Source organism: Cavia porcellus, unplaced genomic scaffold (assembly GCF_034190915.1).
Source record: "Cavia porcellus strain 051 isolate PalLab524CR breed Dunkin Hartley unplaced genomic scaffold, mCavPor4.1 scaffold_23, whole genome shotgun sequence".
Lineage (NCBI taxonomy): Eukaryota > Metazoa > Chordata > Mammalia > Rodentia > Caviidae > Cavia > Cavia porcellus.
In genome coordinates this window covers 34,179,857-34,202,886 of record NW_026947506.1, presented here as the reverse complement: position 1 = coordinate 34,202,886, position 23,030 = coordinate 34,179,857, and the positions used below count along the sequence as shown (strand labels likewise).

The 23,030-nt window shown below is 47.0% G+C and overlaps 1 protein-coding gene across 2 annotated transcripts in view; it reads right to left on the bottom strand.

Moving 5' to 3' along the window:
- The window catches only part of Sdk1 (sidekick cell adhesion molecule 1), an 892,505-nt gene that overhangs the window by 25,089 nt on the left and 844,386 nt on the right, over positions 1-23,030 (bottom strand). For both annotated transcript variants that reach the window (XM_063234098.1, XM_063234100.1), the window contains 5 exons: positions 19,667-19,782; positions 17,468-17,654; positions 15,656-15,793; positions 9,186-9,347; positions 8,099-8,224 (listed from right to left, as the gene is read on the bottom strand). In XM_063234098.1, coding sequence (XP_063090168.1) covers positions 8,099-8,224; positions 9,186-9,347; positions 15,656-15,793; positions 17,468-17,654; positions 19,667-19,782 — 729 coding nt within the window. The remainder of the gene's footprint in view (positions 1-8,098; positions 8,225-9,185; positions 9,348-15,655; positions 15,794-17,467; positions 17,655-19,666; positions 19,783-23,030) is intronic.

Here is a 23,030-nt window from a genome sequence, read left to right as displayed (position 1 = left end):
CTCATCAAGACACTCATTACAGTAATAACGTCAAGATGGCAAGCTGCAGCTGAAGTGGGGTTTTTCCCACTTAAAATACTGAGGTTTACACATGGAGTAACACTGCGGTTCTATGTGAGTTTTGCATAAGGACTGTCAGGACTGCTTGTGCACGGACTCTGTGCAGGCTACTCATTCACTTGGGGGTCATCTTCATCTCTCCTCTTTACCCCTCCCTCATGGCTAAATGCCCCAGGCCCTGGTCTTTGGCTGGGTCATGTTCCTCCACTAGGGAGCCAGATGACAGTGGCTCTCTGTGAGCCACACACAGTGCAGGGCAGGGTGGAGAGAAGCAAGGCCATGGCCATGCAGGACCCCACCCTACTCTCCAGGAAGGCACGGCTGCGTTCCCTATGAGATCTTGAATTTATCAAGAGATCGACAAATATCTGTCACCATCGTCCATCCCACCACCACCCACCTGCTGTCCTGTGGCCTGTCCCAGAGCAAGCATTCAGCAAATGCCAACCTCCATAGACTCCTAGTAAGCAAGTCACTGTTCAAGGGCTTTAAGTGCTGAATAAACTGTGGAGTGCTCCTCCTCTAAACAGACAATCTTATAAGAGATTAGAGGCAAAAATACTTACAAACTGAGTGTTCTTTAAGCTCACTGAAATTAAAGTACCACTCATGTGAAAGATTTTCTGAGTCTTTTTGGGTCTGGACACCTCTACAGGAAGCTCCCTGAATGTATTTTGCATTAATGTTTCTCTAATGCTTTCTTGTGGCCAGGGGAAAAAATGATTCTTCTTCCTTTACTATCACCTAAAGGCCACATTTTATTTTAAGAGCTCTGTCGTAGCTCCAGGAATGGTGTACATTTTTTATAAAAACATTTTAAAATATTGATATAGAATCTTGACATTGAAAGATTTATTTAGCAATGCTTTTATACTCAAAAAAATGAGGAGGGGATATCATACCATGATAATTTTACTTTGAATTAACAGAAAAAAATGTTCATATTTTTATCCTGCTTAATTCTGCCTTGCCTAAGTTAGCATATTCAGTGTTTTATGCTCCAGTTATAATTTACTGGACTATTTATCCATACCAGTATTTACACCATGATCATGAGTGGGCAAGAAAAAAATTGGCAGCCACTACAGTATCCAGTTTCTCAACTGTAGATTGGTTTTTTCATTTGTATTATACTGCTAAATATTTCAATAAATCAGTGATGGGGAAAAGTATCTCTACAAATTAGCAGGAAAAATAACATTACAGAACTATTAGCAATAATAAGATTTGTATGACTGGTTTCCATGCACCAGGAGGATCCCTGTGTCTGGACTCCATCTCCATCCACAGTGGGAAGAACAGTACCATATGTTTTTCAAAAAAATCCAGGAGTGGCTCACTCTGCTGAGATACTTGGGACTTCTCAGCCTGGTTGTCCTCTGGGGCATGAGCTGTGAGGTCGCCATCATGGACACCTATGACCCCTGGGTGAGAGAAGAGTCCTGGCTTTTTGAACACCAGACCCCAGATGATTGGTCCATGGATGACGGATCCTCTATCTTCCTGATCCCAAAGCCAAGACCTAGGTGGGGCCACACTTTAAACTTCCAGGCAGCACCCTTGTGGTATCCAGGGAACTCAGGGAGGTCCATGCTGTGAAGGGAGCTCAAATCCCACCAGTGTGCTCCCTGCCCTGTTCTTCCTGGGCACTGAGAAGAACAGTTTCCTAGATTCTTGTTACTAAGACACTGTGGGAAAAGTTCCACGTCAAGATCTTAAGAAATCAGGGAGCTGCTGAGAAAGAAAAGTTGCAAATATTGCTATCAGCCCCGCGTCATCACAAACCTGAAATCCTGTTAACTTCAGAAGGAAAGATGAATGAGAATCCACAAGTGCAAGTCTAGCTCTGCACCTAGGTGGTTTTTCTTTAAAGAAATCCACTATTTGCTCTTTTTATTGCATTATTTGTCCATTAAAAGAAGGAAAGTAGCCAATATTGAAGATTTCTCCAAAAAGAAATCTTTTCTAGGACAAATACCTGAGACCATGCTTGTTTCTGGCAGATACAGCGTTGCTTGCGCCCTGACAGTAGGAGGCACATCTGCTCCTTGACAATGTCCTGATGAGTGGGGGGATGTGATCTCTTTTCTGAACTGAGACAGAGCTCTGCGCAGTGCGTCCAAGGGGACACCACTGCTGACTGCATTCCTCCAACCACCGCCCAGGACTGAGTGGTGCCTTGCAGGTATTAGAGCAGACGCCGCAGCCAATACAAAAGTGTGATTTCATGGACAATTAACCAGGGTCTCTATGCTGAATGAAACTGTCATTCACTGCCTGAGATTTCTGGTTCCGCTAACTCACACGACCAACAACCTGACTGTCAGCCTGCAGCTCGGAGCAAATGAAAGCCTGTCAGCTGTTTATTTCTTAAACACTGCCATCGCTCTGTGTCTAAATGGTCGAGCTAGGCTAGAGATGTCACTGAAACAGGTGGGGCTTAAACACGACGCTGAATACATCTGCTAATAAAAGTCCTACTATTACTTTTATTATCCTCACTCAAGGCAGAAAACAGCAAGCCATGTGTGTCTGCATGCAAGGGTGGCCTGTGATGGAACACATGGGCTGACATGCTGTCAGCAGACCAGGCTCCAGAAAGACGAGAGGTGAGGCAGGTTGTGGTACTGCTGCTCAGTTTGCAGCTGTGGGACCTTCTGTGGATGTTCTGCCTTCAAAATAATACTGATTTTCTCCCTGGTTCAACTGAAAACTGAAAATTAACAGAACAAAGGGGGAAAGGCCTAGAAGAACCCAGGAAGATGAGAGTGGAGAGGACCCCTCCTCTCCCTCTGGCTGGAGGCATCATCTGTGAACAAAGCCATACACTGTCTGTGTACACTGGGCATGGTCTAACTATGTATTTCATGGCTGCTTTGGAGAGGAAAATATATTTACAGTTCCTTTAGTGCCATTCCAGTGTATTGTGTAAATATGTAAATTAGGCTTTGTGAGCTACACAGTAAAATGCCTTGGAATAATTTGTGTAAATAAATCATCCACATCTGCCCACTGCATAGATACCACTGTCTTCCAGGGAGCTTTGTGACATGGACTGGGGGACACTTGTGCATTGCCATGGAAATGAACAAGCTGCCATCTGTCCTGGTGGAATCTGATGGCTGTGTCCTTGGACCACGCTTGGCGTCACCCTCTCTGGGAATCAGAGGGGCTCTATGTCCCAGCTCTGTGTCAGTTTCATTAGCGGCCGTTCAGTTCTGTGTGCCCAGCATATGGAGGCCATGAGGTTCTCCGGCAGAACTTGCAGGCTGGAAGCGAGCACAGCAAGGAGGGAGAGGCTTCCGTGTTACCTGTTGGCTACTTGGCCCACAGCTGCCCTCTAGGCAGCAGCCACACAGATGACGAGCTTGATGTCTCCCAGGGCCAGGGAGCGATGTGGTCATATGTGGCAATTTCAGGCTGTGCAGGCCTCTGGGGCAGCAGGGCCCACCTACTACAAAGTGTTTGCAAAGCTGGCCAGTGGCAGCTCCTCATGAACCAGGCCCACACAACTTTTGTAACCACTCCCTGCCTGGAGGACGTCTTGCCAGAGAGCTTTGGTAGAGAAAATGAGAAGATACAACATTTAATGCTTTGTGTAATGAGGCCTGAAATAGATGACAGCTGAGATCCAGGCCCCTGGCTACCAGCAAGGTGTTTAAATATTGACAATCCATAAAAGCCTCCCGCTCCACTCCAACTTGCTATCAGCCTGAGCCACAGAGGTCGAGGTCAGCTTTCTCAGCTTTTGAGGCTGAAAGCCCACTTGGGTTCTGCTAATGATCTGAAAGGGGAAACCATCAGCAACATTCTTTCAAACCTGAGGTAATAAAATGAACACAGCAGCAAGATTTTTAGCTGTCATTGAGAAAGGCGGTGCCTTTCAGGTCAGTCTCATGTCCAACCCTCCTTTGTGGGGTCCGTTTCCACATTCCAACAGGGACAGCCTTGCTGAATACAGACCTCCAACTGACTTCTGCACAAGGTGTAGAGCCCAGCAAGAAGCCAAGCAACAGCCAATCAGTTCTTATTCACAGTTTTGCTGATGCCTAGAAGCTGGGCATCAGTAGCTGGTGTCCTGTTTCCTGCCTGACAACAACTGGAGAAGTCGTTCATGGCCCTCAGGCAGCCCTCACCTGAGCGTCCAGATCTTCCTGCTCTTACAAAGTGCTGAGACTCAGTCACCGGAGTTAAGGCTCAAAGCAGGCAGAGGCATCTGGCTGGTAAGGCGTTACGCCTTCCACAGCTGTGATCTTGTACACGAGGACATTGGATCCAAAGACACATTAGTGTGCTGGACTCAACAGGGGGAGGCCTGGCTGGCTTTTTGTTATTTAAACTTGACTTTTTATGTTGAGGTCACTGTAAAGTCTCATTCAGTCATAAGGAATAATACAAAGGCATTTGGGTATCCTTACTTGCTTTCCTCCAGTAGCACGATCTGTCCTATGTCACAGCCAGGATGTTGACAGTGACACAGCGGAGGCACAATTGAGGCACAAAATACCTCCTCCGGAGCTCTCTGAGAGCCACCTCTCTGCTGGGATAATAGACATCAAGGCAGACAGGTGTCTAGGTAGAAGGAAATCACCTGGGGAGACTCAGCTGTGGTTATCTACATCGGGCTTCTTACTCTGCATCACTGACCCAACTGGTAATGGGTTGACTCTTAAGGACGTCTTCTCAGAATGGCTTTAGACACTTGAAGTGGGACTGGAGAAGGACATTGATTATCACGGTAATGCTTCAATTACTTAGAGGCAAGTGAAAGCTCTTGGTAGCACATGTCTGCTAGCACAGACATGATTGTGGGTTATTTTCCTTCGTGATGCTTGTTCAGTTACGTAGTTCATTTCAAAGGTGTGTGGAGACAGTTAGATTTAGGTGATCTGTGACCATTATTTTAGGGCAACTGAGAAGCCTAAATCCTTCACAAATTTATTGACTAAGGAGGTCTGCAGAGTCTACAAACAGCCATAATTTCAAAGTCACAACAAGTGTAAACAAAACTGAAATATTGGCAACAGCTGGAATGTCACGTGTGAGTAACCCTGATTTCCACAGCTGGCAAAGTCTAGACGCTTCTGCTACTCAAGAGGCTTTTCATCTGTTTCTGTGGGTGACTTATGCTTTTACCCTCTTGCCATATACAACTTCTTATGTTGAAGTCCTAACCACCTGTACCTCAGAATGACCTGATTTGGAAACAGAGTGATTGCAGATCTATTTAGTTAAAATGACCTGGTCAACTAGGGTACTGTGACTCCTAATTAGTGTGGACTAGTGGTCTTACAAGAAGAGAGAATTGGAGTTGGTCAAAGTACAATGAGAGGGCCCCAGGAAAAGGAAGGGCAATGCATTTCCGAGCCAAGGAGCAGCAGGGATGGCCTGTAGCTACCAGAAGTTAGGAGAAAAGCAGAACAAATTTTTACTCAGTCATAAGAAGCAAATAACTCTGCTGACTTCTTTCTCTTGGACTTCTAGCTTCCAGAGCAGTAAAAGATTGCTGTTGATTAAGCTGCCCAGTACTTTGTTATGACTGTAGCACACTAATACCCCTCCATTCATAATGAACAGAAATGCTAAATTTCAGTTAGAAGGTAATAAAAAGACAGCTGTGGGTTTTTTGCCATCCAAGTTTATGGAGTTGCTGAATTATACCCATAGGCTTTGTCCATGAGTCTGTTTTCTGTTGCTATAACACATACTCAAGGATATATACTTTATAAAAGAAAGAGGTTTACTTAAGATCACAGTGCTGGAGATTAGAGAGCAGGGTGCTGGTGGCTGCTTGGCTCTGGTGAGGGCCTCCCTGGCTGCATCACAATACGACCACAGCATCCCAGGGTAGGGGCGTATGTTGTGGAGGGGGATCATAGGTGACACAGAGGCTGAAGAGTAGGAAGGCCAGTCTTGCTCCTTTAAAACAATTCACTCTTAGAGAAGCAACTCACTCCACAAGACCAAAATTAGTCCCTCCCAGGCCACACCTCAAAGAACCAAGTCACCTCCCACTGGTGCTTGTGAAGGCTCCCGCACCTCTCAACATTACCATGCTGGCACCAAGCTTCCAGCAAATACCTTTGGCACGCACTCAAATGATGTCCAGACTACAGCAGAACCTTCAGCGTGACAGAAGAGTCAACAGAGTGATTATCCCTAAATTTAGGGGAAAACATGATGGTATCGTCATCTTAAATGCAGGTTCCACCACTGTTGCTCTATCCCAGACCAAGCCTCTCCAGACTTTTGTCAGAGTCCTGTCAGCCTCTGACATTGTCTCACATCAAATGTCACTGTTTGACAGCAGGCAGTTGCTCTGTGGCCATCTGCTTTTGTTGCGGGGAGACCCAGTGATCCTCTCCTGGTTTGGGACCCTCTGTCTCAGAGCTGACCAAATGCACCGTGCAGCAGACAATAGCAGGGCCAAGGCCAGCAGCCTAAAGTCATACAGTCTTTTTTTGCAGTCCTAGGGATTGAACCCAGGGCCTTTGCAGTGAGCTACATCTTTGGCCCATTCATTCATTTATATTTTGAGGTGGGGTCTCACTAAATCTCTAAGTTGCCCAGGATTCAAGCTTGGAATCCTTCTGTGTCAGTCTCCCAGAGTGCTGGAATTATAGGCACACACTCTGCTAACTTAATGCATTCTTGAATTAAATCAAAGAATTTGTCATGATGCTTTTCTTACAATATGTTTTTTTCAGTCTCAAATAGTAGGCCTTCCTTAGATGTTTTCAAAATGCACTTCTAATGTGTAACCGTTTAAATGCAATTTGGTGGTGGAGAAGGGAAGGGACATCTCTGAATATGGTGGTGGATGTAACTATGGGGAGCTTTCTGCTTGGTCTAGCATCCTCTTTACATATTGGACCCGAAGGACTCCTGGGCTGTAGTCCATCCAGTAGGTGGCTCATTGTCCCTTCCAAAGACTCCCTGACAGGTTACCTAGCTCAGCCTCAGGTGTTCCTATTCAGAGTGGGAACCCTCTGGAGGCTGTAAAGACACTGCTCAGCACTCTCTGTTTGGTAACGTCTTCTGTTCCTAGCAGCAACATCCTGGTCAACTCTTCAAAAATTCCTTTTTATAATAATATTCATCTTTCATTATTAAAGCTGAGAGGAGCTCTTTCTTCTATGCCATTGGTGGGAATGTAAATTAGCACAGCCTCTATGGAGAACAGTATGGGGGTTCCTCAAAAAGTTAAAACTACCTCATGATCCAGCAATCAATACTATTCTTGGGTCATATCCAACTGAAATTACTCATAATAACCAAGACAGAGAACAAGTCTACTGCCCATCAATAGAAGAAAGGAGAAAGTGCAGTGTAGGTACACAAATTATAAAGAAGTCCTGTCAGTTGCAGCAGAATGGGTGGAATGAGGGGGAACTTACGTTAGATGAATAACTCAGACCCACAAAGAGAGATTCTGCATACTCTCTTGCGTGTTTGGAAACTATGAAAAGTCAATCTGGAAGAGTAATAGGGACAGGGAAGGTACTGGGTATGGTGTGTGGACAAAGGGTACTTGGATATGAGCAATGCACATGACATGATATGTGAGACTATCACACCAAATCCCTGTATTGTGTACAATTAGGATGCATGAATAAAGAATACAAAGGGAACAAGGTAAAAAAATGTAGAAAGGAAGTAAAGGTGGGTGAAAAGCAGAGCAGCATCTGATCTTAGACTTATTTCAGAAGCCCAAGAATATTCATGATTATTAGGAAGAGCACGGGTTTGTCCACATTTGTTAGTGTCTGACCCAGTGCATCCCTAAAGACACTCTCGGGTCTGGCTGAGAAAGGGGAATGTTTCAGTGTCCTTCACCTGCTTCTGTTCTGTTTGTGAGGCAAGTGTGCTATGGCTAATGCATTGTGACTTGATGGTTGTGAGATCACAGCACAACTGTGGTCACAAAAACATGGGAGGAGCAGGAGGATAAGCCTCTCCTTCCACCCTGCCCAGCCCGGCTCCAGAGCGCTGCTGTCCTTGGGTGAGACACCACTGCTCCCCGGTGTGCAGGGCTTACCTGAAGGCCTGGCCTCTATGACGAAGCCAGTGGTGGGTGAGTTGCCAGGGCTGCCCTCAGTCCACTGCAGGGTCAAGTCCGAGGTGGATTTGGTGACCAAGACATCTTTAGGGGAACCTGGGGACCCTGCAGGACAGAGAGAAGAGTCATTGATCTTGAGGGAACTAGTCACACCTTGGTGAGGGGCCAGACCTAGGTTCCTAGGCCTCCAGACAGGATACCGATCCTCACTCTATCATGGACTTCATCCTAAAAATGGGAAGTGAGTTGGGTATAGTGGAGCACACTTGTAATCTCTGCTTTCTAGAAGGCTGAGGCAGGAAGGCCTTAAGTCTGAACAATTTAGTATGGCCCTGCCTCAAAATAAAATATTTAAAACTTAAAAGAAAATAAAAAGGGTTGGGGATGTATCTCATGTGAAGGCCCTGGGTTCAATCCTACCTTTCATAAAAAAAAAGCAGGAAGTGACCAAAAGTCAGAAAGAGATGATACAGTAGAGCACCCAGCACCTGTTCTTCTCCCTAAATATTGTCTTGCTGCTGAGGCCTTTTCAGGGTTTAAACAAAGGCCGAGAGCTTGCTGAATGGAAAGTTCCAAGGTCCTCCTGTGATGTGTGAAAAGTGTTAAATTTTATTTCAGAAATTGGGTTCATTTTGTCTCACAACTTAATCATTCCACAGTTCTGGAAAAGATAGTCACATTTGTGTTCGTGTGAGAAAGATAGATGCAGTCGTGCTTGTCACCCAGCATGGAGTTTGCAAACAAAAGCAAAATTTTGCCTAACACTTCTGTTTGTGAACCAAATTGTTCACGAAGCGTTTGTGAATTGAGATGCCACTGTATTTTCTCTTGCTTATGGTTCCAATAAACAAACAAATGTCCTTGCTTAACGCATAGGAAGTCGCTCACTGGCACGTGAGGAGTCCACTGCAGCAGCTGTACTTGCCTTTGCAGACTTCCATGTTGCCCAAGTGCCCTGAGCTGCTGGGGTTCTGCCCTGCCAGAAGGGCTAGGCTGAGGATCTAGACAAATTCTTAGCTCAGGGAAACTGGAGGTGAGGCTCACCGGTCACCCAAATCCCACTCACCCTCAGCTGGACCGGCCGTGACATTGGCTTGGAGCTCAGGCCCGTAGGTGATGGTCCGTGCTTGGACACGGAAGAAGTAGGTCACTCCCTTGGTGAGGTCACGCACCTTCAACCAGCGTTGCCAATTCCCTTTCACATCCACTGTCACCACCTTGCTCACACCTGGACCAGCAAAAATTAAAGAGAAGGCGCTGAGCCTGGAGAAGCAATCCAGCACTGTCTGATCTGTAGTGATAACCACAACAGCCTGTAGTTGGCTGAGGAAGTGGTTCTTACAATTAAGAGGAGTTTAAGTGGTGATTAGGGCCAATTCTCAGCACAGATAAGTGTAATTAGAATTTAAGCTTGATAAGCAGTGTTAGTGAAGAAAAGAACCAAACCTACAGTGCCTGGGAGAGATGGCCTAACTCACTGGCACCCTAGTAGGAGGGAGGACACTCAATCTAACAGATGGGTGATACGGGTACAGCCACAATTTTGCCTGTCTCAGTACAGGCTCCCCAGATGGCACTGCGGAGAGGGTCCCCTTCCCACACTGCCCTGAGCAGTACCAAATCCTGCATCATTTGTGTAGATGACATGAGCCTCAGGGTTTAGGCATTAGGGAGAGGACGGTATAGAAGACACCCAGAAAGTTACTTGATAATATGAAAGGTAGGCTCTTCCACAAGGGGTTTGTGGCCTGTGGGTTAGCCAACTTGTGGCCCACAATCTCAAAAACTTGTAAGAATGCCATCTGTGGTTCTTGAAGCTAAAATAAAGAAAAAACTGTCACTACAACTGTTAATGCCTCCATTCAAGAACGATGACAGCACAGAGGCAGTGAGCAACGCAAAAGGACTGTTGACTGAATTAAGTACAGCAGCACCCCCCCATCAATGAGGACACATTTCAAGGGCCCCCATGTCTACCCAGAACTGTGGGTATACTAGATACACTAGGTTTTCCCTGGGTGCTCTGCAGTGTTGGCACTTAGTACTAGAGTCAACTTGTCCTTCCTCGCGTGACACCATGGTGCCCCTTGGCACTAATGCCCTTGTATTTTTGGGTTCTTGTAAAATAGGGTTTCCGGACAGCCTCTTGGAAGCTGTGATGGCTTTTAGGTGACAAACGGGTGGATAACATAGAGATCACAGATACACCTGACAAAAGTGCGACTCACATCCCCCTAGAGGATGGGATAAGATGAAGATTTCATCCTATCACGCAGAATGGCACCTAGTTTACAACTTGTGAATTGTTTATTTCTTGAATTTCCACTCAATGTTTCCAGGCCACGACTGACTTCAAGTAATGGGAGCTGCAGGAAGCAAAACTATGGATAAGAAAGTTTATTGTGTAATTAGAAAATTGATATGTAGGGCCGGGGATTTAGCTCAGTGGTATAGGTGCCTGCCTGGCAAGCACTAGGTCGTGAATTCGATCCCCGGTACCAAAAAAAAAAAAAAAAAAAAAAATTGATATTTAGTATCTGTGTGTATTGGGGAAAGGACAAATACTGAAAATTTATTATATAAAGTGGTATTTTTCCAGAAGGGAAAATAAGAGCCTTTGATTAAATAAGTTTGAAGTTAATGCATTTTTAAAAATGTTAAGTAAATTTCTTAACTCTAAGATCTCTCAGAGTTCTCAGTGGGCCAGTCCCTGTTAGGCCCTTCTGGGAGGAGGGCAGAGGATGCAGCTTTTCAGCAAAGTTGACTTCTGTGCTTGGTGGGTGACATCTCTTGCCCTAAGTTAACTGCTGAGTCACTCCCCAGGCATGGCACCCTGGGTGGTCTGCCCTGGTGCAGGAGGTTGTATGGTGCTGTTCAGCTTAGTCATTCGTTCATTTATCTGTATTAGGGTTTAAAGCCAAGGCCTTCCCCTTGTTTGGCACTGTTTCAGAGAAGCTGAACAAAACATCATCTCTGTACCAAATGGACCCACCATTCCCAGCCATCAGAGCAAATTTCCCTAATCCTTAAGAGCTCCAAAATGCCTTCAAGCTGGTTCACTGTTTGTTTCCTCAGTATGTCTCTTATAAAAAAGTTTTTAGCAAATTATCTCCTTCCAAATTATTTCAGAGTGATTTTGGCTGATTTCGATTGACCTTCCATATTTGGGTTTCTGCACAAAAATAGGGCCTTTGCTGCTCAGAGAACCTGACCCCAACCTTATATACAATGCTCAGGAAAGATGTCGTAAGGTGACCAAGAAAACAGGATGACTGTCATCTGAAGATGAACTGAGCCCTGTCAGATTCAAAGTTATTTTGGTAACAACTTCTTTTTCTGATGTCAAAAAATGCCTTTGTTCTCCTCAAAGTAAAAACAAACCATATACAGATTTTGTAAACCTGATCCCACTAGAACCAATCTGACTTTCCCTCTATCTCAAGTTTCTGAATTTTATTTATTTAGCCAATTTTTAAACCATGCCCTGTACTACAAAGCCTCAGGGTGCAACTTCATAAAATACTTCTGTTTAAAACATCTTTTAAAATATAAAAGTAGCTTTGCCTTCAAACTAGATTCCAAAGAACAGGCTGGAGGAGTGCTGCAGGCAGCTCGTGTTCCAGCAGCCTACAGGTCCAGTGGTGTAGTAGTCTGGGTGGTATGGTGGCCCAGCATGTGATGGTGTGGTGCTCTGGTGGCATGGTGGTCTCTGCAGTGGCCAGTCATGGCTGTGGACTCATCTCAGCACACAGGATGACCCAGAACTATCTTTCCAACAGGGTGACAGCACTGGGAAAGGGTAGTGCTTTCTGCTTCCCTTGGCCTGGCTGGTCAGTGCCACATACCAGGGTTTTGCAGTTGTCTGTGTCACAAAGACAAGTGTGAGCATCTGCCAACCACTGCTAGCAGGCAGGACCACTGGTAGACAACCTGCCCCTACTTTTAAAAACCATCTGTAGCACATTTTAAAGATTTTTGCACACAAAGCACACTTTAAGTAGATAGCAGTTCACCTTCACACATACAAACATGTCTGTCTCATCTCTGGCAGTCTTCACAAGAGAACTACCCTCATCGCAGACAGAATACAACTCTACCCCAAACAAAGATGCTGGATGTTTACAAATATGTTTCAAGAAACATGCAGCTTCTAGGAGATATTTTTAATACTGAAAAAGTCATATGGAGATCTGGTTATTATTTCAGCAGTTCCCTGTTGAAATACAGAATCTAATGGTGGGGGCAGGAGGAGTCTTTGGGAGCCCCACTCAAAGGTGCATCTGTTTTGTGGGCTGGGGCACCCCAGCACAGTGATGAGCTTAGCTCGCGCGCCGTGGGTCAGTAGTGACAGATGTGCAGTAATCAGAGAGGAGGGAACATCCCCAAGCCTGCGGTGATTTGTTCTTCATGGTCTGCCTCTGTTGAGAGCGGGACCTGACCTGACCTGCAAGGTGACCTGCAAGGTGAGTGCAGCCATGATGACCAAGAGCTCACCTTCTTCCCCTCCAGTTACTCAGCATGAGCAAGCAACAGAAAGTCACAGAGGGCAGAGCCATCCCTCGGAGACAGACAGGGACAATGCCAGTGACAGACTATCTTATGACTTGTGAAAAGAGGTGAAAATGGTTGTAGATGAAGTGACTCCACCTGTTGTCACTTGGGTAGAGTGACAAGCCCACACCTGCTATGCAGTCCCTGGTTTGTCTGCAGTATGGAGATGTGCTGTGACAGAACCTTCTGGTGCTCCCCTCTCTGTCACTCACATCCACATTTGCTTCCAGAAACAGTGCTCTAGACATTCCCTCTGTATAAGCAGCAGAGACCTGGCTTTGCAACAGGGCCACTTGCATTCAAGTCGCACTTCCCTTTTTCCTTCTCCAAATGCCAGTTTGGAGCAAGTGAACTAAGGGCTCTACAAATGGTTTCTTTGTCCAAGTAAAGGAATTGAGGCAGCAGCTTTAGGATTTGGGGCTGGGACATGCATAGCACAGTGTGTGGTTTGTTATGAGTGTACAGCAAACACTGCCCATCTCTGACCCCAGCAGGGTCTTGTTGACAGAGTGCACACAGAAAGCCACAAGTACACTGAATGCGATGAATGTGATCATCTAATGTGAAATCTTTCAGATGCCCTTTGACTTTTTCCATTAATGCAAAGTGATTGTGAAGATAACTGCCACCCTGGCACTATGTAGGAAACCAGCAACGTGCATCATGTCCCTCAGAGACTGGTAGCACCAGCAGGGTGGGAGAGATTTTGCAGTAACCTAGGAACAATTGAGAAGAGCAGAAATGCAGAGAGGAGGGACTCACAACATGATCCAAGATCACACGTGGAATTTCCAACTGAGGATTCTTCCATCTTGTCTGGGGAGCAACTGCTCTTGTGTAAGACTAAGAATAGCTGCCCAGGGGTTGGTCAGGGGTGCATGCTGTGGGGTTCTTGAGGTTCTGCAGCCCATTTCCACAGGACAGGGCATCCTAGTGAGGTGCTTATTTGAGGAAGAATGAGAAATCTGTGTTTGATTGGGAAGGACTCATAGGTAAATTGGAAACCCTGTCTTTTAGTAACCATTTCTCATTTCAATGGATCTTTTTGGTTAATCTCCTTGAAAAGGCATTTATAACATGGGCTCATGAAACATGAACTCGTGTGTGTGTTGGTGTGTGTGTGTGTGTGAGAGGCAAGATGGAAGGCCTCCCTATGGAGTACACAGAACAACAGGTGGGTCTCCCTCTGCACCTCTGCACCCAGGACCTCAAATGAGCCACATCAAGGCCACGCAGTTCCCAGACACAGAGCACAACTGAGCAGGGGCCACAACTCGATAGCCCTCCAGTGCTTGCTGTGCACCTTGAGAACACCAGGTCCACAGATCACCCCAGAGTCCTGAAGCTCATTGATCATCTCAGGCACACTTTGTTTTTCTTTCTCAATGTTCACATCTCTCATTTGGGAAGCAGCTCAGAATTTGCAATACAGAAGTATTGGGCCATAGTTTATTGGAAGCATTTTTTCTTCCTTAGCATGTCATAAAGTGACAATGAATCTTACAGTCAATGGCATCTTAGATTTGGTGAAATAAAATCCGGTGCTTAAATGTCCTCCTTCAAATCACCTCCCTGTTTTATCTGAATGCGCTTATTTTAAAAGGAAACTTTTATCACTGCTTTAAATGGAGTGCCAATATTATTTGATGTACTGGTTATATTTTTTCTACTAGACATGAAATAATCTATATTTACAGTCTGTCTGTGTACATTATTGGGGGGAACCTGCCCTGTACCATGGGGCAGAAACAGCTGGGCTCTTCTCTATGTGTACAATGGGGAAAGAAGAAATGCCAGTGGGTACATCAGTAATTCAGTGGACAGACAGGTGGCCCCAGACAGAACTAAAATAATATGGAGACAGATGACACTCTGACCTCACAGGTGCCCCTCCTGCAGCCCTGGGGTGGATCCCATTGGCTCTGCCCTCAGGACACACCCTCCTCATTACTTCTGCCTCCCTTACCCTCTGCCCACTGCCCAGCTCCCTGCGGCCCCAGCTGCTCTCTGAGGTTCTGACTTCCTTGATCCCTGCAACCTATTCTCCTGGCCACCAACTGGATTTCATCTTTGGTTTTTATCTATTATGCATTATCAAGCCATTGTCGTCCTCAGCTCGGGTTCCTTTGTGTCTCTCCCTCCACACTCTCAGGAGGGCCTGCTTCTGATTGATAGAGGACTTTTTAGGGTGATCAATAATCCTCTTTGTGTTCACAGCATTCAGGGTGATATTTAGCCAGGACGACCTGGCTTTGTAGCAGTTGGTCCTCACACTCCACTTTCCTTCCCCAGGAAACTCCAGATCACCTTGGGAAGCTTTGGTCCGTGGCATGCTTTCCACAGGGTGACAGTGAACCTTACCCTCTCAGGATGGTGCACATGTAGACCTCTGCCAAAGGTTTTCCCTCAGGCATTTGTACTGCGAGTGGTCCCTCACTCCTGGTGCCTTCCCAGGCCCACATACTCCTATTACCTCATCCTTCTTCCTCAAAGCACCCATCACTGTTGGACTTTTGGTTGCTGATTTAATTATTTGTGTGTTGCCTCTTTTCCTGGAGTAGAATCTCTGGATTTGGGAGAACAGGAATCTCAGTGCATAAGTCAATGAGGATCCTCGCTTTCCTGGGTCAGTGGATTCTAGCACTTAAACAGTTCTTGGCATGCAGCAGGTGCTTAGTAAATAACTTCTGTGTGAGTGGGAAATGGAAGGGATGCTGGGCATTTGCACCTTTTTCAAAATGTAGATGGTATCTGGAAGGTCAGTGTTGGAGTAGAATTCAGAAGTCTTTTGTCTGGGAAGGTAAGGACTAAAACCTCAGGAAGGGGAGAAAAGAGACATTTGGGTGTCAGGGAGTAGGTCAAGGAATGTTTCTGGCATGATTCCATGGGGCACACATCACCCTAGACTTGGACACGAAGGGCTGTCCTTTCGGGGTCCCAGAAGTGAGGGAGCATGGTGTCTGCCCTTGATCCCTCTGCTCTTACCTTGGACAGGTGCCAAGGGCTCATATACCACTCGGTAGCCCTGAAGAACACCGTTGGCTGCTACCGGCTCCCCCCAGGACACATTCAGTGTGGTGGAGGTGATTTCTGAGAATGCCAGGAAGCTGGGGGCCCCAGGAGCTGGAAGAATGGAGAACACTGCAATGACTTTCACGAAGGCAGCTTTATGGATCACACGCACATGTCTGTGCCTCCATATAGGAAAGGAAATGTTATTAGGTGTTATTTTCAACCTACTAAAAGTCTAAATGCCACTGAATGAAAAGGAGACTCATTGATCACCTCCAAACTTCCTAGGATCAATCAGAAACACAGGGCAGAGAAAATGACAGAATCAAACACAAAGGAGCTGGGGGGTGAACTGACAAATGCTTGAAAATGAATAATGGATGGAAACAAAATGAAATGCAGATGGCAGTTTCCAGAGTCTGCCGGAAGGTTCCAGGGATTCTTGCCCTGCTCTTTTGGGGACAGGTAATGCTCAGAAGTGGACAAGACCTCTTCTCATCCCTTTTTTCCTCTCCTCTTCACCTCTCCTCTCCCCTCTCACAGGGGTCCAGAGGTCTCAGAGAACTCCTGTGTTCCTCCATCTAAACCCCTTGGGGGCTCAGATGGCCGTGTAGGGCTGAGAGAGGATGTGGCTGGCTGAGCAGTTGAAGCTGCTGGTGGAAAGGAAGGCTAGTGTGTGATTGGGAGCCTGGCCTGGACTCTGTGCAGATGGGCACGTACTGAGGCTGTCTTCTCACCCCCCTAGCCTGATGGCACCTGGCCTCCCCATTCCCACACCTCTTGCTGCTTGGATGCACTCATGAAGTAGCACCATCTTTTTCTCTGCTCTGTCCTGTCCTTGGGTCCTTTAGTCCATGAATCACCACATTCCAGTGTCCCAAAGTGGCCCAACCCTGCACTCTACTCCACCAAGCTACCCACATCCTTTCAACTCAGATTCCCAAACTGGCTTGTGGTACTGGATGAGGAAAGGAGGCAGCCCTGGCATGCTGGCACAGCCATCTCCTGGACAAGCTGCCAGGCATCCTGGCCAGGGATGTCTTCTGGGTGGAGTGTCAGTCTGCCGACATTGCCCATAGAACACTGGGGATCCCTGATCTCTGCTTCTTCATCCACAGTCTCCCAACCTGGATCTCACAAAGGATCACCCAGAGCCCCAAGACCCAAAGCTGGGCTGCTGTTTCCTGGGGAGACTTCTGATCTCCAGGCCATTAGAAACTGAGATGCACTGGAAGGGTAGCCTGTTGTACACTTGCCAGGCCCTGTTTGGTTCAAGGCTCTCAGCAGCACAACTCCATAGCACAGCTCCATCAGTGCTCTCAGACCTGGCCCTGGTGTGTGCTATTCTGAGGGCCCAATATCTGGTTTTGGGGCCTGGCTTCAATGTACAAGGAACTCAACCCCCAGCGACCTGCACAAATGACCAAGTGGCTCTGCACAGCATCTTGAGTATCAGGATTGAGGCCAGGCTGTGAACACAAAGCCCTTTCTCCCTCTGCTGCCCTCTTGAACTCCAGAGAAAACATGTCCAGCTCCCACCATTGTCATCTAGCACTGACCTAGCACTGTGAAAGACCAGGCACTGGGAGGCATGAATCACCCCCAGTCCTGCCTCTCTTCTCTAGATCCCCAGCTGGGACTGTGAAGGACAGGCAGAGCAAAATGCTGTGCAAACTAAGAGAGTTCTACCATGGGGCCCAGAGACAACCAGGGAAGTGACACAAGCCAGAGATCTCACAGTCAGTCTAACTGAGGCCTGCAGAGAGCAAACAGGTGTCTACCTACCGGCCTGATGGGTACGCCCCTGCCGGGGGTCGCTCCTGGGCCCATCACCAGCAGCGTTGAAGGCAGATATGCTGACCAGGTATTTGGTGTGGCTGGTCAGGTTCTTAAGCTTCACTGTGGGCTCAGGGAGGAACAGGACCTTCATCTTCTCTGTTTCGTTCCGGTTGCCCGCCTCCCAGTAGTAGATCTACCAGGAAAAGATGAGGCTGAGGGTGAGCATGAGAAAGCCCCCAGATGAGGCTGTCCTGTATCCCAGGAGGACTGTGACAGCCCTCTCCTGAGGGACCAGGAAACATGGGGGCTGGTGAGCTAGATGCAGGTCCTTGGTGCTAGTGCTGTCAGCCAATGGGTTGTGCTTCTGAGTTTTCAGCTGCAGTCTAAGCACCACTCAGTCAAACTGGTCAAAGTGGGGCCTGAGGACAGAGGCCTTTTCCATTCAGCCACTAGTCCTGGGCCTGAGCTCACCCAGCTGGGTCTCTGTCTTGTCCCACAGGAAGGTGATCACCCACTGTCTAGCCCTGCTGTGACCCATCCATAGAATCAGCCTTGAACTACCATCCCTATGTTCTCACATTTTGTTCAAACCCTATATCTTAATATTTGGTCAGTGTGACAAAAATACTTTGGAAATTAAAGCAGCAAAATAACAAGAGATCAGAGCTAGGGACATAGCTCAGTGGCACAGTACCCACCTGGCAAGCACAAGGTGGAAAGGAAAAAAAGTGGTACTGGAAAAAAAATCACAAGAGATTCACACTGGGCTCAGAACTGGTGGGAAAGCCCATGCCTCCCTTGGGTAGCATTTCCTCTCAGTTAGCTCTGACGTGCTTGTAGGTGAACCTCATGTCTAAGTACAAAGGTTTGAGTTGGTTGCCAGAACCGCTTCCCTAGACAGCTGGCCAGAAACCGCTCCAGCCAGTGCCAGCTGAGCTGCCCAAAGACAACACGAGTCTGTGGATTCATCTTGGCTCATGGGCCTAAGCCTGAGCCAGGCCCCAAGAGCAGTGTGCCTCAGGTGTAAAAGCAACACAGAGGTTACATGGGACACTGGAAAGTTGGGGCCAGCATTCCATCTTGCACATACCCAGGTCACACCTGTGAGGAGCAAGGCCTGACTGGTGACCATGGCTGATTTCCATCTGCAAGAGACTGGGAAGCTGATCAGAGAGGATTCTGCACTCACACAGCCCCAGCTAACTTGTAATCAATATCCAAGTTCAATGTCTTCATCATTAAGGAAATGAGAAAACATATTTTGGACATACATAAATAGCACCTGGCCTCCAGTCACAGGACCTTCCAGTAACTCATTAATCAATGTAAAAGCCCTGCTATGGAGGAAGGTATTAATTTTCATAAACACTTACAAAAATCATTTTTAAATGGACATTTAATTGTCCCAATAGTCATCAGGGCAGGTAAGCCCAGAGAATCTGGTAACTGATCACCCAGGGCTCCTGAGGCCAGATGAGGACATTAATTCTGGGGAAGGTTGTGGGTGTTTTCTGCAGGGGGCTTTTGTGGGTATTCAGAGCTCTTAGGTCTTAGGGTAGGGAAGCAGCCAGGTGTACTTTGCTGCTAGATAAACCACTCTGTGTAATCATCCCTCCCTGATATGTGGTATATCTGGCTGCCTTTCTTTTCCTCCATCTTCACAGAATTTAGTTATCTTAGTTCAGAGGTTCTCAAAGTAGGGATCCCAGAATCCATACCACCTGCAAACTCATTAGAAATGCAATTCTCAGGCTCCCTCCCAGAGTCTCACTCAATGAATTGAGAGTAATGTTCAGTAGTGATCCAGGGCAACGCTGGCATGCAGAACATATTTTCTGTGAGGACACCCTGTTTCCTGCTGCTATCAGCAAATGGGCTGGAGGCTCTGGAGTAGACACAGAAAGAAGCCGGGTTCTCACTGCAAGGCTAAGTGTCCAGAGCAGGAATAAGCCCTCAGCACTTTTGGATGAGCTGAAGCTACCACCTGGGTTGCTCTGTGATGGGCATAAAGTACTCCCCTACTCACCCCAGCAGCTTTGACCTAGGGCCTGGCCTCCAGGCTGTGTCTGCTGTCCATCTGCTGCTGAGAAAGCAGCAGGGCACAGTGAGGCAGCACCCTGGAGCAGAGCCAGTATCCCAGCTGAAGCCTCGGGCCTCTGTGGGGCACACAGTGAGCAGAAGGAAAAGCCACCCCCACCAGCTTGCCTTGTAGCCCTGGATGTTCCCGTTCTGGCTCTCTGGAGGTGGCGGGTCCCATGTGACCTCCAGCTGGCTGGCTGTGAGTGGGGTCACCTGGATGTTCTGTGGGGCCATTGCTGGGGCTGAGGAAAGAAGGGGAGACAAGGGTAACTGGGATGTCCCTTCATGAGCCAGCTGGGACTACCACCACACCCCCTCAGGGATCACATAAGTCCTAATTCCCTGGAGGACAACCTTTGGAGACAGTGCCCTGGACATTGCCCAGCTTGGGAAGCCTCAGGCACAACCACATGCCAGCTCCACACTGTGTCGCTGCAGATTAGAGCAAACCCTTTGCACCAGAGTATGCTACAAGCCCTCCTAGAAGAACATTCCTAAATCCACAAAGTAAAATAAATAGAATTGCAGAAAAGTCTCACGTCTCTAGGTAAGTTAACCAAACATTCAATGACAAACATATAGGTGAACACAGGGCGCAGGCTCAGGGAATGGTCTGACATCTACTGCAAGATAAAAGCAGCCGTCAGCGTCAGCGTGGTGGACACCTGGGGGTCCCAGAGATAGCTGGGGGATGGCCGCCACAGATCCTGCTGTGCCAACATTCCTGTTCCTGATTGGAGAAATGCTGAGTTTGTGGCAGAGGGTACAGAAAATAAAGACATCTGTGCTGCTCTCACAAGCTTAGGTGTCCTGATTATAAAGCCCCATTCTAGACAGAGATAGTATAGAGTTATCACTCCTCCCTGAGGACCAGCAGTCAAATTTCTATGAATTTCTATGAATATGAATTCAAGTTGCTCTGAGGTCTGGTCTGACTACAAATTCTGAGCACCAAATTCTGAGCACTTCTTGCCCTCCCAGTGGGAGGTGATCCCTTGGTATCATGTCAAGGTCACGGTGAACTGTGGGTGCCATGTTCTGGAACATTTTTGTCATCTCTGTTTTTCCAGCTTCATGCTGCTTTTTAAGTCCATACTGGGCACCTCCTCATGACGATCTGTTCTCTGCCCCCTGGGAGCTACTCCCTTCCATCACCCAGACACTCCTGGTGGAAGCTGGGGCCACGCTTGACCCTGGCGAGTTGTCTGGAGTTTTTCTTGGGTTCCTGGCTCTGGGAAAGCAGAAGCTAGCTGAGTCCTCCTCACCTCTTGCAACCTTGGCCTGTGCTCCAGGAATGCCAGCTGCCTTTGGATTCAATCTGTTTATAAACACAGGTGACCAAATGGTCACTGCCCGGGGAGATGGCCAGCACCTAGGCTGAGAGGCCTACAGGGCAGAGAATGACCCCATAAGTCACCCTCCCCCAGTGCCCCTTCCTCACTTTCTGCTCCCCCCTCCATGTAGAATAAAATAGTAATTAACACCCGCTCAGCCTGACACGACTATTTATTTTGTTCTAACTGTGTGGTTTCCATATTATCACTGCCCACCCTGCCGTTAATGGAAATGTTAATAACCCGCACCAGGTTGCTGTGACAGATGCTCAGCCTCATTATCAGAAATTCTTATTTACCGCTCCATTAAACAACAGAATCACACAAAAAAACAATTCAATCAAAACTAACTGGAGGAATTTTAACAGCCACATTAATAATCCAAAACATAAATAAAGTTAATGTCTTTTGCATGTTTGCCATCGGCAACTCTATTGCAAAATTACTGTTGTACAATTAAAATGTGAAAGGCAAAATTGAGCATGGCCATTACTCCAGTTGTGGGTTAGGAACCCCCCAACATCCCTAAGGGTTTCTTTACATAGACTCAACCAAACCCAGTGCAGCAATATCCCTGGACTTGCATCCATCTGTAGGAACTGGCAGAATTCATATGCTGCAGGCAACCCCCCTCAGCCCGTACCCAGGAGCCCATGTGTCTCTTGGCTGGGGTTCACACACACTGGACAAATGCCCTGGTGCCATTTCAGGCAGCTGAGATGCTTCCGTGTTCCCGCTGACTATGCTGCAGTATGGTGCTTTGTGCTATAAAGATTCTGCAGGTAACAAAGAATTTTTTTTGTTGAAGACACATGCAGGGAAGAGAGAAATGTATGTAAACACTGAGCCGAGCTTGTCAGTTTTGAGATTCTTTTTTTTTTTTTTTTTGGCTCCTGAAAACTGCTGGATCTCCAGCCTGATAGGAGAACTTGACTTTCAGGAAGGCCCTGCTGTTCCCAACGCTGAATGCAAGCCTCATTCAAGGAACACATGTGCGGTTGGGGAGTCGATGGAGTACTGGCTCAGTCACTGTCTTTTTGTTTCCTTATCTTAACATTTGTGGCACAAGGAGAACACAAATAACAGCCAGCATATTCCTTTAAAATGCATGAAATTATTTTTCAAAAGCATTTTAAGCAGCAGTTTCTGGATTTGCTGAATCATAGATTGCCTACAAAGAGCATCAGAGGTGAATGGAAAGGTTATGGTGTAAGGCTGTGATCTGCTCTGTAGGTCTCACACAGAGCTGATGATGCTATGACAGAACTATCTGCGTCCAGTCCCAACAGGATTGTTCCTGTACCTGCACCAGGGCAATGGGACGACTTTGGAGAGAAACTTTATTAACTAGTAACATAGAAGGCTTGGGGACTTCCAGAGGCATCCTGTATTTGACAGCTATAAGCAGTGTTCTAGAGGTTTCTGAAATTTTCTGGAATCCTGCCTGGTTGCTTGGGGAGACCTACTACATTGGGTGCTGTGTGCTGAGCCAGACTACAGTCTGGCTCTCCCTGGACTTGCTGCCTCTACCAGGAAAGGGTGGGGTGGAGGCTGTCGGGGAATCCCCACAAAGCAGTTACAGCCGCACTCCATCTACCTCACTCAACTCTGGGCTGGCTGCCCAGGGTGGCCATCAGTTTCAGCTGGATCAAGAAACAGACACTGAAGCACTGGAGACACTGTCCCCAGCTCAGTCTTCATTTATTTTTTTCTTTTCTTTCTTTTTTGTCTTTTTGAAACAGGGTTTCACTATGAATTCAGGCTGGCCTTGAACTTACTTTGTAGCCCAGACTGAACTCCCAGCAATCCTTCTGCCTCAGCTTCCCAAGTGCTGGGATTACAGGCATACACGACCACACCTAGTCTTATTTTCTGTTTATTCCAAGTTCTCTCAGATCTGATTGACCCTACTGCTATAGGACCCGGTACCCCATCTGGACTCAACCCTCTCCTCGGAGCGTAGGGGCCTCGCTGTAGGGAAGAAGCAGATCGCACCAGCACATTCAAAGGAAAGAGAAGTGTTCCATGTGGTCTCAACCACCTGTGATTAACATTGGTCCAAAAATCCTAAATGGAAAATCCAGGAAGGCCATATTCAGGTAACTTTTGTTACGATATAGTGTTATAACTGCTCTATTTTATTATGAGTTGTTGTT